Source organism: Callospermophilus lateralis, chromosome 5 (assembly GCF_048772815.1).
Source record: "Callospermophilus lateralis isolate mCalLat2 chromosome 5, mCalLat2.hap1, whole genome shotgun sequence".
Taxonomy (NCBI): Eukaryota; Metazoa; Chordata; class Mammalia; order Rodentia; family Sciuridae; genus Callospermophilus; species Callospermophilus lateralis.
Window position 1 is genome coordinate 48,367,274 of NC_135309.1, and position 12,956 is coordinate 48,380,229.

The 12,956-nt window shown below is 31.5% G+C and overlaps 1 protein-coding gene across 2 annotated transcripts in view; it reads right to left on the reverse strand.

Annotated features, from left to right (window-relative positions):
* Nucleotides 1–344: 344 nt before the first annotated feature.
* The window catches only part of Pggt1b (protein geranylgeranyltransferase type I subunit beta), a 58,687-nt gene continuing 46,075 nt past the window's right edge, over nucleotides 345–12,956 (reverse strand). For both annotated transcript variants that reach the window (XM_076856654.1, XM_076856655.1), the window contains 2 exons: nucleotides 9,300–9,408; nucleotides 345–7,370 (listed from right to left, as the gene is read on the reverse strand). In XM_076856654.1, the coding sequence (XP_076712769.1) occupies nucleotides 7,189–7,370; nucleotides 9,300–9,408 (291 nt within the window). In that variant the 3' untranslated portion in view covers nucleotides 345–7,188. The remainder of the gene's footprint in view (nucleotides 7,371–9,299; nucleotides 9,409–12,956) is intronic.

Consider the following 12,956-nt stretch of genomic DNA (forward strand, 5'->3'; position numbering starts at 1 on the left):
ACATCAGGAAAAATGTGAAAAAAAAATGCAGAGGATGAGGATACACCTCAAAGAAATGTGGCATGAAAGGAACTCTAAACACATGACAGAGATGTGGCAAGAAAACAAACAAACAAACAAAAACAAAAAACCAAAAGTACCCTGTGCTGGAGAAAGAAAATGCACACTCAAGTTGTAGCATGGTTACTAATCTCTCTCTCTCTCTCTCTCTCTCTCACACACACACACACACACACACACACACACACACACCTTGTAAGTCACTTCATACTTGGGGCTCAGATTTATAAATAATCAAAAAAAAGTGAGAAATTAAGCCATTAAAATATTTTATAAAGCCACAATTCTGAGTTTCAAGTAGATGCAGTTTTATTACTAGATGACTATTTTTGACATTTTTAAGCTCTCAATGTCAAGGCACACAAGCACTAGTATGCCTTTCTTAGGAAGCAGCATGGGAAAAACTATCAGAATTTAAAATGTACATTTTTTTGCTCCAGCAATTCCATATTTATAAATTTAAAAATACACAGGTAATGACATATTTTCAAGGATCTTAATAGCAACGTATTTGTAATTGTGAAAATAAGGCACTGATATTTATGAAATGCAATACTACAAAAATATTAAAAATATGGATATTATAAGGCAATTATAATAATTTGAATGGAAGTTATCTTACAGACTCATAATCTAATCTCAGATCTTTGTGTGTATGCATCGATACATCTGTGTATTTGTCTAGTATGTATGAAGAAGTATTGGATGAGTAATGCTTAAACACAGTCACTTAACATATTCTCCCTCTGTATACACACAAGAGATCTGCAGGATTTGTTTTAGGAAGTACAGGCTGGGATGAGGATAAAGAGGACTATCAGTTTCTTTTTTTTAATTATAAAACTAAGACTCCAGTGTAAAAAGCAATGGTTTTAAGTGAATTAAGCTATATATTAAAAAAAAAAAAAAACTGAGTAATTAAGCACTAGTCATTCCAGTATCACTTAAAAGTTCATTTTCCTCACTGATCTGAGTTTTGTCTCTTACTGCATTATAACATGCTATTGAGACTTTCCTGGGATATTCTTCTGTTCCACGGACTGTCTGTTGATATATCTGGTGTAACACATTATACCAAATGTAATTCATTCAGCCATATGTCTTTATGTTCATACTTTATTGCACAGTATTGCACTGCATAAATGCATCATCTTCAGTGCAATTCTCACAACTTACAAAATATTGCTGTAATATCCTTGAAAATGTAACATTGTCCATTTGCATGTTTAAGCTAATTTACAAATACAAAGAGTGCACATGTTAAATTCCGATGCTTTTTACAAAGGAGAATTCAGAGTATATTTTAATGTCTGGTAGAGTTGGTGCCCTCTCATTCTTTTTTCCTCCAGGTTATTCTAATATGTTATCTCAAATGAAAACATGCATAACATTAATGGGATGTCATTAAATTTACAAATTAAGCTAAGGAGAAAATCCTGTTTTGATATTGAATGTTCGTATCTAAGAATATGGTATAGTTTTTTACTTGTTCAAGTCTATTTTTTTGGGAGAAGGTATTTCAAGTCTTACTGTTTTGAACAAAAAGATTTCTCATATAGGTTTTAGACATCAGGTTTATACTTTTTTTTTTTTTTTGCAATCACAACGGGGGTCTTCTCTTGAACTGAATCTAATTTAGGTTTGTGTGTATATATACATATACACACATATAGTCTTTTATTCTTTTTAAGATATTTTTATTTATCTATAATTATACATACAGAACAGTGCTGAAATCATGTGTACAGCTTAATATTCATAAAATGAATGCACCTATGTAACCAGCACCTAGGATCATAAAACAAAACATTACCAGCACCATAGAGCCTCCTTGTATTCTCTTCCAGAGCCAAAGAAGCCAGGTAAAAAAATATAGTATACAACATGGGTCCACTTATATAAAGTTCAAAACCAGGCAAAATTAATTGATGATTAAGTCTCGGTAGCACTTACCTTTCAGAAGAGAGGTAGAAGCTGAAAGAAATGATTTCTTAAAACACACATGAACTTTGCCTGTTCTGAACTTAATGGAATCATAGTATACACTCTGCGACTGGTGAAGGCTACTGATTATTTGTTAACTGTACTTAATAGCTATCATTAAGTTCTTTTATAGCATATATAATTTATATAAAAATTGCTTTGGGGTTTCCAAATACATATAATCATATCTGTAAACAGCTTTACCTTTTTATTAGTTCATGTCTTTGTTTTGTTTAACTTCCTTTGTTTAAATTATGAACACAGTGTTAAACAGTAGAGGAGACAGTGGGCATGTCTTGTTCCTGAGTTTGGTTGGAATGCCACTCTGGGGCATAAATACAATGTTAATGAGATATTAATCAGTTTCTACACCTTGAGTACTTAATTCTATCAGATGTCTTCTGCAAAGATAACCATAATTTTTTCTTTTGCTTGTAATATATTTTCTAATATTGGATTATCCTTGCATTTCCTAATATATACTGAACTCAATCATGATTAATACTTTTTCAAAGTGCTATTGGATTGTTTGCTAGTAAATCATTAAACTTTATGCACTGATATTCATTGGACTAGTATTTTATTTTTGGTACACTATTTGTCAGGTTTTCTAATAAGTGCTATTATACTCATTAACAAAATGAACTTGGAAAGTTTTTTTTTTTTTTTGCAATTTAAGGTTCAAGATTCTTCTGTCTACTCCTTGGACTTGTTTAAGCAACACTGGGAATATCTGATCTTAAATGTATGGTAAGAATGACAATCTGGGTCTAAATGCTTATTTTTGGTAGGAGATCCTTTAATTACTTGTTTCTTCTATGCCTAGTTTGTTTGGTTTTCTGTATGTATTAAATTTTGGCAATTTGCATTTTTCTTTATAAAGCTTTCTAACTTGTATAAAAAAATCAGTTAAAAAAATCTTGTTTTATGGTTATTCTCCCTTGTCATTTTAAATTTTTCTTATTTGTGCTTCCTCTCCCGCCTCCTTTTTAAAAAATAAATCAGTTGATAGTTTGTCTATTTAATTGAGCTTCATCCCCCAACCCAAAGAATCAGCTTGTCAGTTTATTGGCTCTACTATTCTGGTTTTCTACCAATTACTTTTGGTTTTCTCTGCAATGCTGGGATCAATACTTTTTGCTTTAATCTTTACTAATTCCTTAATTGTGTTTACTTCAGCTTTTAAGACTACTGATACCATACAGACACTATAATTGCTCTCATAACTGCTTTTTGTTTTGAAGCATTAGGTTTCTATTTGTCTTGAAATCATGTCTCTCTGGTGTGTTTTCATTGTCTATGGGATGTTGATGTACTTATTTACTATTTCTTATACTAACTTTGAATGTCAATGGGCAGCAATCTTGTTTAGTTTTTTAAAAAAGTGAGTTTTCCTATGCTTTTGGGAAGAAGGGGTACTCTAGGTTAACTTTTACAGCTTCACAAACCCAGAACTCCTTCCCCTCTCCACCCCACATTGATTTAAATGATTGTGCTTCTATGTTTATATATTTTTATCTACTGGCCTTCTTGACTACTTCTCTCTCTCTTTTTTTTTTTATCCTATTGTACCTGTCTTGTCCACCCTGGATTCTAATTTCAGCAGTTTTTCGCAGTGTTGTTTTATTACTTTCAAAAAGTACACAGTATAAAACCCAGGCTGCTCTAGTGTAACCATCAGACCTTATCATATTGCTTTAAGACTCACCTACAGATGGGACTCTGTGGAATTCTTCCCCATTTCAGCATCTATTCTCAGGAGGCCCACTGCACTTTGTAGTGAGCAGCTCTGCATACTGTCATAGTTCTCTAACTTGCAAGGCTCAGAAACCAGCTGCCTTCCTCACAGATGGTGAAACCACGTGAGTCACCGTTTTGTTCTTTTACTTGTATTTTCAGGTTCATAGGAATTCCCTGCCATCTAGTTTTGTAGACTGTGTCTGTGGCTACCCCAATAACTCTGTCTTCTTATGGAGAGATTGAAAACTACACTGCTGCCATCATCTTCCCTGAGTTTACATTCTGTTAAGACCTTTATTGTAGATTAGAGGCTTTAAAAATAATTTTGTGATTATGACACTATAATTAAGAATATGCTGGATTTCAGGCACTATGCTAAATGTTTACATGTAACACCTCATTTAATCCTTAACCAATCCTGTAAATTAAGTTTTAATATTTTCCTCATTTTACTAATGGGGTACCTGGGGTCCAAGATAATGCTGAACTGGCAGATTTGAGATATAAACCCCAACCACCTGATTCCAGAGCATCTTCTCATTAACAATCCAATATGATAAGGTCCAATAATTTTCAAACTACATACCTCTATTAGCAAAATTTCTACTTGAATTTAGGTTACTTATGAATAAGAGTCTAAAAAAATCCTCAATACATATTACAAATCAAATTTAACACACTATAGATAGTAAACAGGTTAACAGTAACTTCTACTATCTTCTTAAAAAAAAAAAAAAAAAAAAAAAAAAAACCCACCAAACCAAAAACTGCTAGAGAGGAGAAAATTTAGACCCTGGGAAGAGTTATTTGAGTTTGATCTTCATAGTTTTCTTCTCATTACACCACTACTTCTAAAGAACCAAGTATATTTGTAACATATTGTATATAATTTACTTTATTACTCAATACTTTTCTTGTGAATTATTTTTAAAAAGTTAGAAATAGTCTTTCCAAAACTCACAACAGCCCAGTATTTTTTGGTCAGTATGTTTTGGTGAAAAGTGAACATTCACTGGCCTCTAAAGTTTCACTAGAAACTTTGTCTCTTAGTGTGTATCAATTTGAATCATTCTATTATTAATATTCTTTTGCTATTAAATTATTCAAGGAGTTAGAAAATATCTAACAGTTTTATGAATGACTTTTACATTAGAATTCACTTAACTTTCATTTATGAATATAACTACTATTAGTACTTTTCTTATCTTCTAACCTTGTTAGTGACTCAGGAAAAATGTGGGATTTCTACATACTCATAAAGCCATTATATACATGTTATTTTAACTCTCAACCTCTAATAGATGACTGACTTTGAGACAGGGATATCTTAAATTGTGAGGATTTAAAAGCAATTTGAATAACTCATGGAAGAATAATATCTTTTTATAAGTCTATTTTTTTCCCTACCACTGGAAGATTTTTTTCTTCCTTTTGTTTCTGAAGCTGGGGACTGAACTCAGGGCATCACAAATGCTAGACAAACACTGAATCACTGAGCTACCCCCAGCACTATTTTATCTCTAATAAAATACATCTGATTTTGCAAATTCCAGTTTAAAACTAAACATACCATTGATTCTAATAAACAAATCATTTTTCCAAGTACATGCTAGGTTTCCCTTGGGAAGGGTAATTTTAGAATATTCTTGAAATTAGGCAAGAAATTAAATAAATTGAAAATATTTGTAATTCTTAAAGAGTAACACAACTTAGTTTTTATATTGATGTCTGTAGAACTAATGATTCAGCTTTTATCATTACCAAGATTAACTTAAATCTAGCTCCTTTAGTGAAATTTCCTTCTCCATATCAGTATCAGACTCATATCTCTGAAAGTGACTAAGTGATAGATGTGATTTATTGACAGGTTGACTACTAATGTAGAGTCTTTACAACATCACCTTTGTGATTAGCTAGTTCACTGAATTAATACGAAGTAATGAACAAAAGTGCAACTAATTCTTACCCTCTAAATGGTTACATTCCCCTGCCACTTACCTGAAAATATAAAAATATAAACTACTATGACTATGTATGGAGCTGCACCATTGAATTTATTTGGGAGGTTCTGTTTTTGCATTTAAATTTTTTATTTAATTTGAAAAAGCTAGAAAATTATTTCAGGTTGAGTATTCCTTATCCAAAATGCTTAGATCAGTAGTGATTTAGATTTTCATTTTTTCCCCAGATTTTAGAATATGTGCATACACATAATATCTTGTGAATGAGACCTAAGTCAGAACACAATGAATTTGTTTCATATATACCTTACATAAATAGCTGAAGCTAATTTTATACTTTTTACTGTGTTTATTACATTTTCACTGTAATCTGTTGTAAGAGGTCAGATAATTTTCTATTTGAGTATCATGCTGGCACTCAAAAAGTTTGGATTTTGAACTATTCTAGATTTCAGATTGTTGGATTAGGGATGCGCAACCAGATAGTTTGAAATAAGAACAGCTAATAACACACTGGTGTCAACAAAAATTTTAAATGGCTAAAAGTGACTATTAGAAAAGTATAATTTTCAGTATCATGAATCTTAGAAATATAAACAGAAACACTAAATGCTTTTCCTTCTATATAAGAATGTTTTCTCCCCCACCCCTAGAAAAGACAACTAATGATATGGGATTAAAATAAAACATAACTGGTAGTCACACCAGCAATGTCTACATATACATAAAGATGCATATAGCAGAAAACTTTCTCTTTCATAATCACAATTAAATAACTCTTTCCTCAGTTACATAATAGTCTTCTTAAAACAATCTCCCTTTAGAAAACTATCTTATTAGTTAGGTTTATTTACTACTTATTTTTTCCAGTCATTAATTTCATTTATATTGGCCACATACGTTTAATTGGCACACTTCAGAATAAGATAAAATAAGCCATTCTGTTAAAAAAAAAAAATTGGGGATCATCTGTTTTCAAAGACTAATCCCAGATACTTAATTCATTAAAGCAATTTTTTTAACATCAGCAGTCAAGATTTTTAAATGATCACTAAGTCCTCAACTGAAGATTATCAATGTTATATGAAGTATAAAATTGTTTTGAAGATTTGTGTTCACTTTATATAAGATACAATTTGTACTAAGAGTTTTTAAAAAGATAACCTACATACATACAGTTAATTTACGTCAAAGAACTTCTTAGAAATATTGTATAAACATTTAAGAACCACAACAGAATCCAATGTGGTTCAAACCTCAACAAAGATTTTCTTGAAACCTAGTACAAAGGTTACTGGCTCAAGACCATTTTCCAAAGTGATATCAGTATGAGTTTTGATTGTAAGACTCTATCCCTTAAAAAAAGAGCACACTTGGTTATACATGGCTTTTAACCTTGAGCTACAGTTAGGCTACAAATCCCACCCCCCTAATCTAAAATCAGTCATGTGGAGATATGTACATTCTCTGAGCACTGTTTAGAGTCCTTGTTTTTCCAGCTTTGATGAAGATCTCTAAGGCGTTCAGAAGTCCGTGTGCTTACATTCAGAGCAGGATGAACTTTACAAATTCCACTTTCCTCCATTAGTGACAGGCCACAGATCCCAAAGTATGCATGCAAAGCATCTGAAAAGAAGACATTTTAAAAATCCTAACAGGCATCTGTACATGCTACAAAATATTTTAGCTACAAAAAATCTACATTAAAATTAAATTTTAAGAAAGGCAAAATACAGTTTTTGAAATGCTTACTTTCTCAGTTTCAAAAACCAATTAAAACAAATCAGATATTAAAATATTTTATTAATGAAATTATTAATAACTAAGAAGAACAGTTACAACAAGAGAAGATGCAACTACCAATATTCTCTGAGGACAAAGAAAGAATAGCAGTAATATAAAAGACCTCTCACTTTAGTGGGTTTTTCCTTTTGCTTATTACAAAAAATGGAAACAAATGCTGTCAATCTATATTAGAAAAGAAAATAAACCTACCTCTGAATCTAAGCAATACAGCTTACCCTCCTACCTTTAAGTTTTAAGTATGGCAATTCTTAAACCATATACTAATATTGTGCTAAATCTAAAAATAATGCATTCTGGAATGTTGTCTCATATTTGGTTCTTCTATTTAGGATAATGTCAGCCATTCTAAAAATATCTGACCTGACCACAAACAAACAAGCAAACTCACATTCTATTTGGTTACAATAACAATTCTTTTGTAGTGGCCTCACTACACTTTCCCATCTTTAAGGGGACAGCTAATCTTCTAAAAAAAAAAAAAAAAAAAAAAAGTGTAGAGACTGAAATCATTTGACTCGAGGAGCCTTTTTTAAAAAATTCTGGGGCTGGGGATGTGGCTCAAGCGGTAGCACGCTCGCCTGGCATGCGTGCGGCCCGGGTTCGATCCTCAGCACCACATACAAAGATGTTGTGTCCGCCGATAACTAAAAAATAAATATTAAAAAAAAAAATTCTCTCTCTCTTTTTAAAAAAAAAATTCTGAAAAGCTCAGAACTGTGTTGTTGTGGGAACATTATAAAAGAACAGTTTTGCAGTGGCCAAGATTTTTTCTTATTTTTGAACTGGCCAGCATGTATGACATCAAGATCTATTAAACTTCAAAACATCTTACCAAATCAAACTTCATTAAGCGTTACTGCTTAGTTTTATTCTGGCTTTCTTTCCTATAATTTTCAGACTAGAAATATTAAGCTTAATTTCCTTTGTACTGTTATGTTATTTCATAGAGTTATTTTAAAATTATAAGGAGCACAAAGCAACATTGAGGTTCATTTTTTACAAACTAGAAAACTGTTCCAGGAAAAAAGGTGAAAAAGAAAGCATAAGTGTCAGGCTCAGCTTCATATTCCTGTAATTCCAGCTATGCTGTAGGCTGAGGCAGGAGAATTTCAAGCTTGAGGCCAGCCTGGGGAACTTAAGGAGACCCAGTCTCAAAATAAAAATGGCTAGGGGTTATAGCTCAGTAGTAGAGTGTAGAGTACTTTGGGGTTCTATTCCAAGTACCACAGAAAGGAGGAGTAAGGGAAGAGGCATAATATACATATAGAATAATAAAAAATAGAATCTTATATTAATTAAATTAAAATCTTTAAAGATGAAGTAATGCTTTTTTCCCCCCCTCAAAAAAATTTTTAAGTCAAAAAGAACAGAACTTGTTTCAAATTTCAAATAGTTTCTTAAAAAAAATCTTATCTGTAGGTGATGACACTACCTACTTTAACTTAATATGGTAAAGATGTATTTACTTCATAATAAAAGTCACTTTTTACAAAAGTTCCTTCCATAAAAGTATATAAAAATCTCCTCATGTCAAATCTGCTACCAGACTTATTAGAACTCTCTAGTGTATAGGCTCCAGAGAAACTGTAATCAGAGACACGGTAATCTATCTGTAAAAAACTCAATAGTTTTACAAATTTTTAAATATTTACACAAATGTCCAAGTTAACAACTGATCTTTGTAGAAAAGAAGTTAAAGATCTACACAAAAAATTAATACTATTCTGTATTCATACAGAAAATAATTACCTGGATGACTATCTGGCCATTTGGCAAATCCCCCTACAAGGCGATCTTGAGTTGATAAGATGTAATTTCTATTTTTCTCAAAGTTAGTGTATTGAAAAATTTTCAGAAGCTGAAATGACAAAATTAATTGATATAAAACTTTTATATTGGTCTTTGGTTCACATTTCAGGTTTGCATCATTTAGATATGCTTTTCTCTAGCTAAGGCTCACAGAGGAAATCTCAGGACTTTTCAGCACTTAAAATTAGTTAACTACATGATCTTTTTTTTTTTTTTTTAATCTTCTTTGCAAAGTCTACTCTCCTTTTATTGATTTGCTATTTCCTTCTCTGAACAGGTGCAACTAGGCTCTTTGTACCACATTAAGCTACATTCAAAACATAACTTCCTCAATCTACTCAACATAATCAGCCATTTAAAAAAGAACTATTTTATCTAATCCTATTTTAACTTTTCTGATAGGCTTTTGATCTATTGGTTGCAAATAGTAACTAGAACTCAAAATATTAAAAAAAAAAGAAAGCAAAATCATTAACCAGATGCTAGAGATAGTTTTATATGAGAAAAGTAAAAATTACAGCTCTATAGTTAGGAAAGATAAAAGTGAGACAAATATGACTGCAACATAAAAAACTTTGTAGCTTAATGATTTATGTCATGTATTTATCTTCTCTCTGAAGAACCATTAAAAAGAAAAAAAACACTGTGACAGGCACAAAAAAGTGGTAGACAGTAGGTAAGGGTTCAAGAAATTTCTGAAGATGCAAGTAGTTTCAAGTGTAAAGTATACTCATAAATCAGAGAACCAGGAAAGATATTAGTGATTGATGAACAAGGATTATTTCTCAAAAAATTACCTTTAAGAAAATGATAATTCAAATAAGAAACAAACTTACATACTTTGATTCAATGAATAGAATATAAGCAAAGAGACTGACACATTTCTCATTCAGTGGCATAAGATAATTTCCCATTATTACCTAAAAGAAGAAATTTATACCATTGGGGATTGGGCCTGTGCATGTTAGACAAGTGCTGTAGCATTGAGCTACATCTCCAGTCCAAGAAATTATAATCCAATACAGTACTTGCTTCAACAATGAACAATATTTACATTGTCATAATAGGTGTTTATTACTGGTTTCCAAAGTGTAGAATTTTACTTATAGGGAAAACACAAAAGATCCGATAGTAATCACACCATATGAATAGTTACTGAACGTGACCGTTTTAGAGGGTAGGAGAAAAGTTTCAGAAGTAAATATAATGTAGTCAATAACAATATGCTGGAAAAAAAAAGGGAGCCTAAATCCTAAATATTTCATAGCTAAAAGAAAATGTTTAAAGCTGTTAAGAAATCAGCATAGGATGAACATGGTTGTGTATGCCTCTAATCCCAGTGGCTCAGGAAGCTGAAGCAGGAGGATCACAAGTTCAAATCCAGCCTCAGCAACTTTTATAAGATTAGGCCCTAAGCAATTTAGTGAGACCATATCTCTAAATAAAATATTTACAAAAAAGGCTGGGGATGTGGCTCAGTGGTAAAGTGCCTCTGAGTTCAACCCCTGGTACCAAAACAAGAAATAAATAAAACCAGCTTATAAAGTTACAGCAATGTCCACAAAAACTACAAAAGAAATGTTTAAAAGTGGTTGCTGAAGACACAGCAAAAATCTTCAAGAGACCACAGATGGGACAACTGAAACATTGAAAAACATAAAGAATGAAAACATTAAAATATATGAGTTCATAAAGATATTACAAAAAAAAAAAAAAAAAAGAGAAAAAAATCCCATTCCATTTCATTGGAAAACTTGAGGGGATACTAGGGAACCAACCTACTATGCCATACACTATTAAAATTATAAAGAAATAATCTGCCTTTCTCTGTACAAACTATACTCATGTTAAGGTAAAATTATTTATAAAGGAATGTTAATAAATTTAGAAGGAATGATAAGACTATCACTGTTTATAATCCCTTACTGACACAAGTGATGTGATATATTCAACAGCTGCTGAAACCACTCCATAAGAGTTGATGGGTTTCTAAACATTAACAATAAATATCCAAATGCAAATTTTAAGAGCGATTCTATTTATAAGCATCTAAAATAATTAAATAGTACTTAGAAATAGATCTAGCCAAGGAGATGAAAAACCTATGCACTAAAAACCATAAAACATTTCTGGAAGAAATTAAAGACCACCTATATAAATAGAAAGACATCCCATGCTCATTAACATTGTCAAGATGTCAATACAACCCTTGGATATCTATATATATACACAATCCCTATCAAAATTCCAGAAGCTTTTTTTTTCTTTTTTAATAAATGGGACTCTATCACCAAATTCATATGAAATTGCAAAGGGCCCCAACAGCCAAAACAATCCTAAAAACAATGGAAGTTAGAAAGGGTACATTTCTTGATTTTAAAACTTATTACAAAGTTTTAATAATCCTCACCTATATGGTTAATTGATTTGACACAGATGCCAAGACTATCAAAGAGGTGCTGGGAAAACTGACATGTAAAAGAATGACATTGGATCTTACTTTATGTAATGTATAAAAATTACCTCAAAATTGACAAAAAGACTATTTATAAACAACTACAACTATAAAACTATTAGGAAAAAAACACTAAGAAAAATCTTTATGACTTCGATTGGACAACAATTTTATAGATGTCAAATTAAAAAACAGATTAAACTGGACTGCATCAAAATTAAAAATTTTTGTTCATTAAAGGATATTATGAACAGAGTAAAAAGGCAAGTTGAGAAATGGAAGAAAAAAATTTCAAACCATGTTATCTGCTAAAGGACTAATATGTAGAATAAACAACTACTGTAACTCAGTAACAATGATAATGTTCAACATCAGTAATTACTCAGGAAAAATAAATCAAAACCACAATGAGATAACCACATCAGACCCACAAAAACCCAAATGAATGACAACAACCACCACAAAATAGAAGAAAATGTTGGTGAGGATTGTGGAATACAAAACAGGGCAGTTGCTGTGGGATACAGTTTGGTGGGTCCTCAAAAAGTATGACCCAGCAATTCAACTCCTCCAACATTCCCAAATATGAAAACAAGGACTCGATCATATATTGTACAGCATGTTCATAGCAGCCTTATTCACACAACCAGTAAATGGTAACAACCCAAGTGATCATAAAAAATAAGCAAAATGTGGCATAGACATATAATGGAATATTATCCAGTCATAAAAAGGAAAAACAATTTGATATAAGCTATAAAACATGAAAAATATATGCTAAGTGAAATAAGGCAGATAACAGAAGGACAAGTAGTATGACTCCACTTTTATGAAGTAACTAAACAGACAAATTCACAAAATCAGTTGAACAGATGTTAGCAGGGGCTGGGAGAAGAGAAGAGGAAGTTATTGTTTAATGATTTAATGAATACAAAATTTATGTTGTGGGTAATGAAAAAGTCAACACGGTGGTGATGGTTTTACAACATTGTGAATATAAATACCACTGATTTACATACTTACAAATTGTTAAACTGACAAGTATATATATTTTACAATAAAAGAAGTAGAAAAACAAAAAAAAAATTGATGGAAACTTAATGGGAGAAATCAGGATGGCAATTTTGAAGCCCTCTGATAAA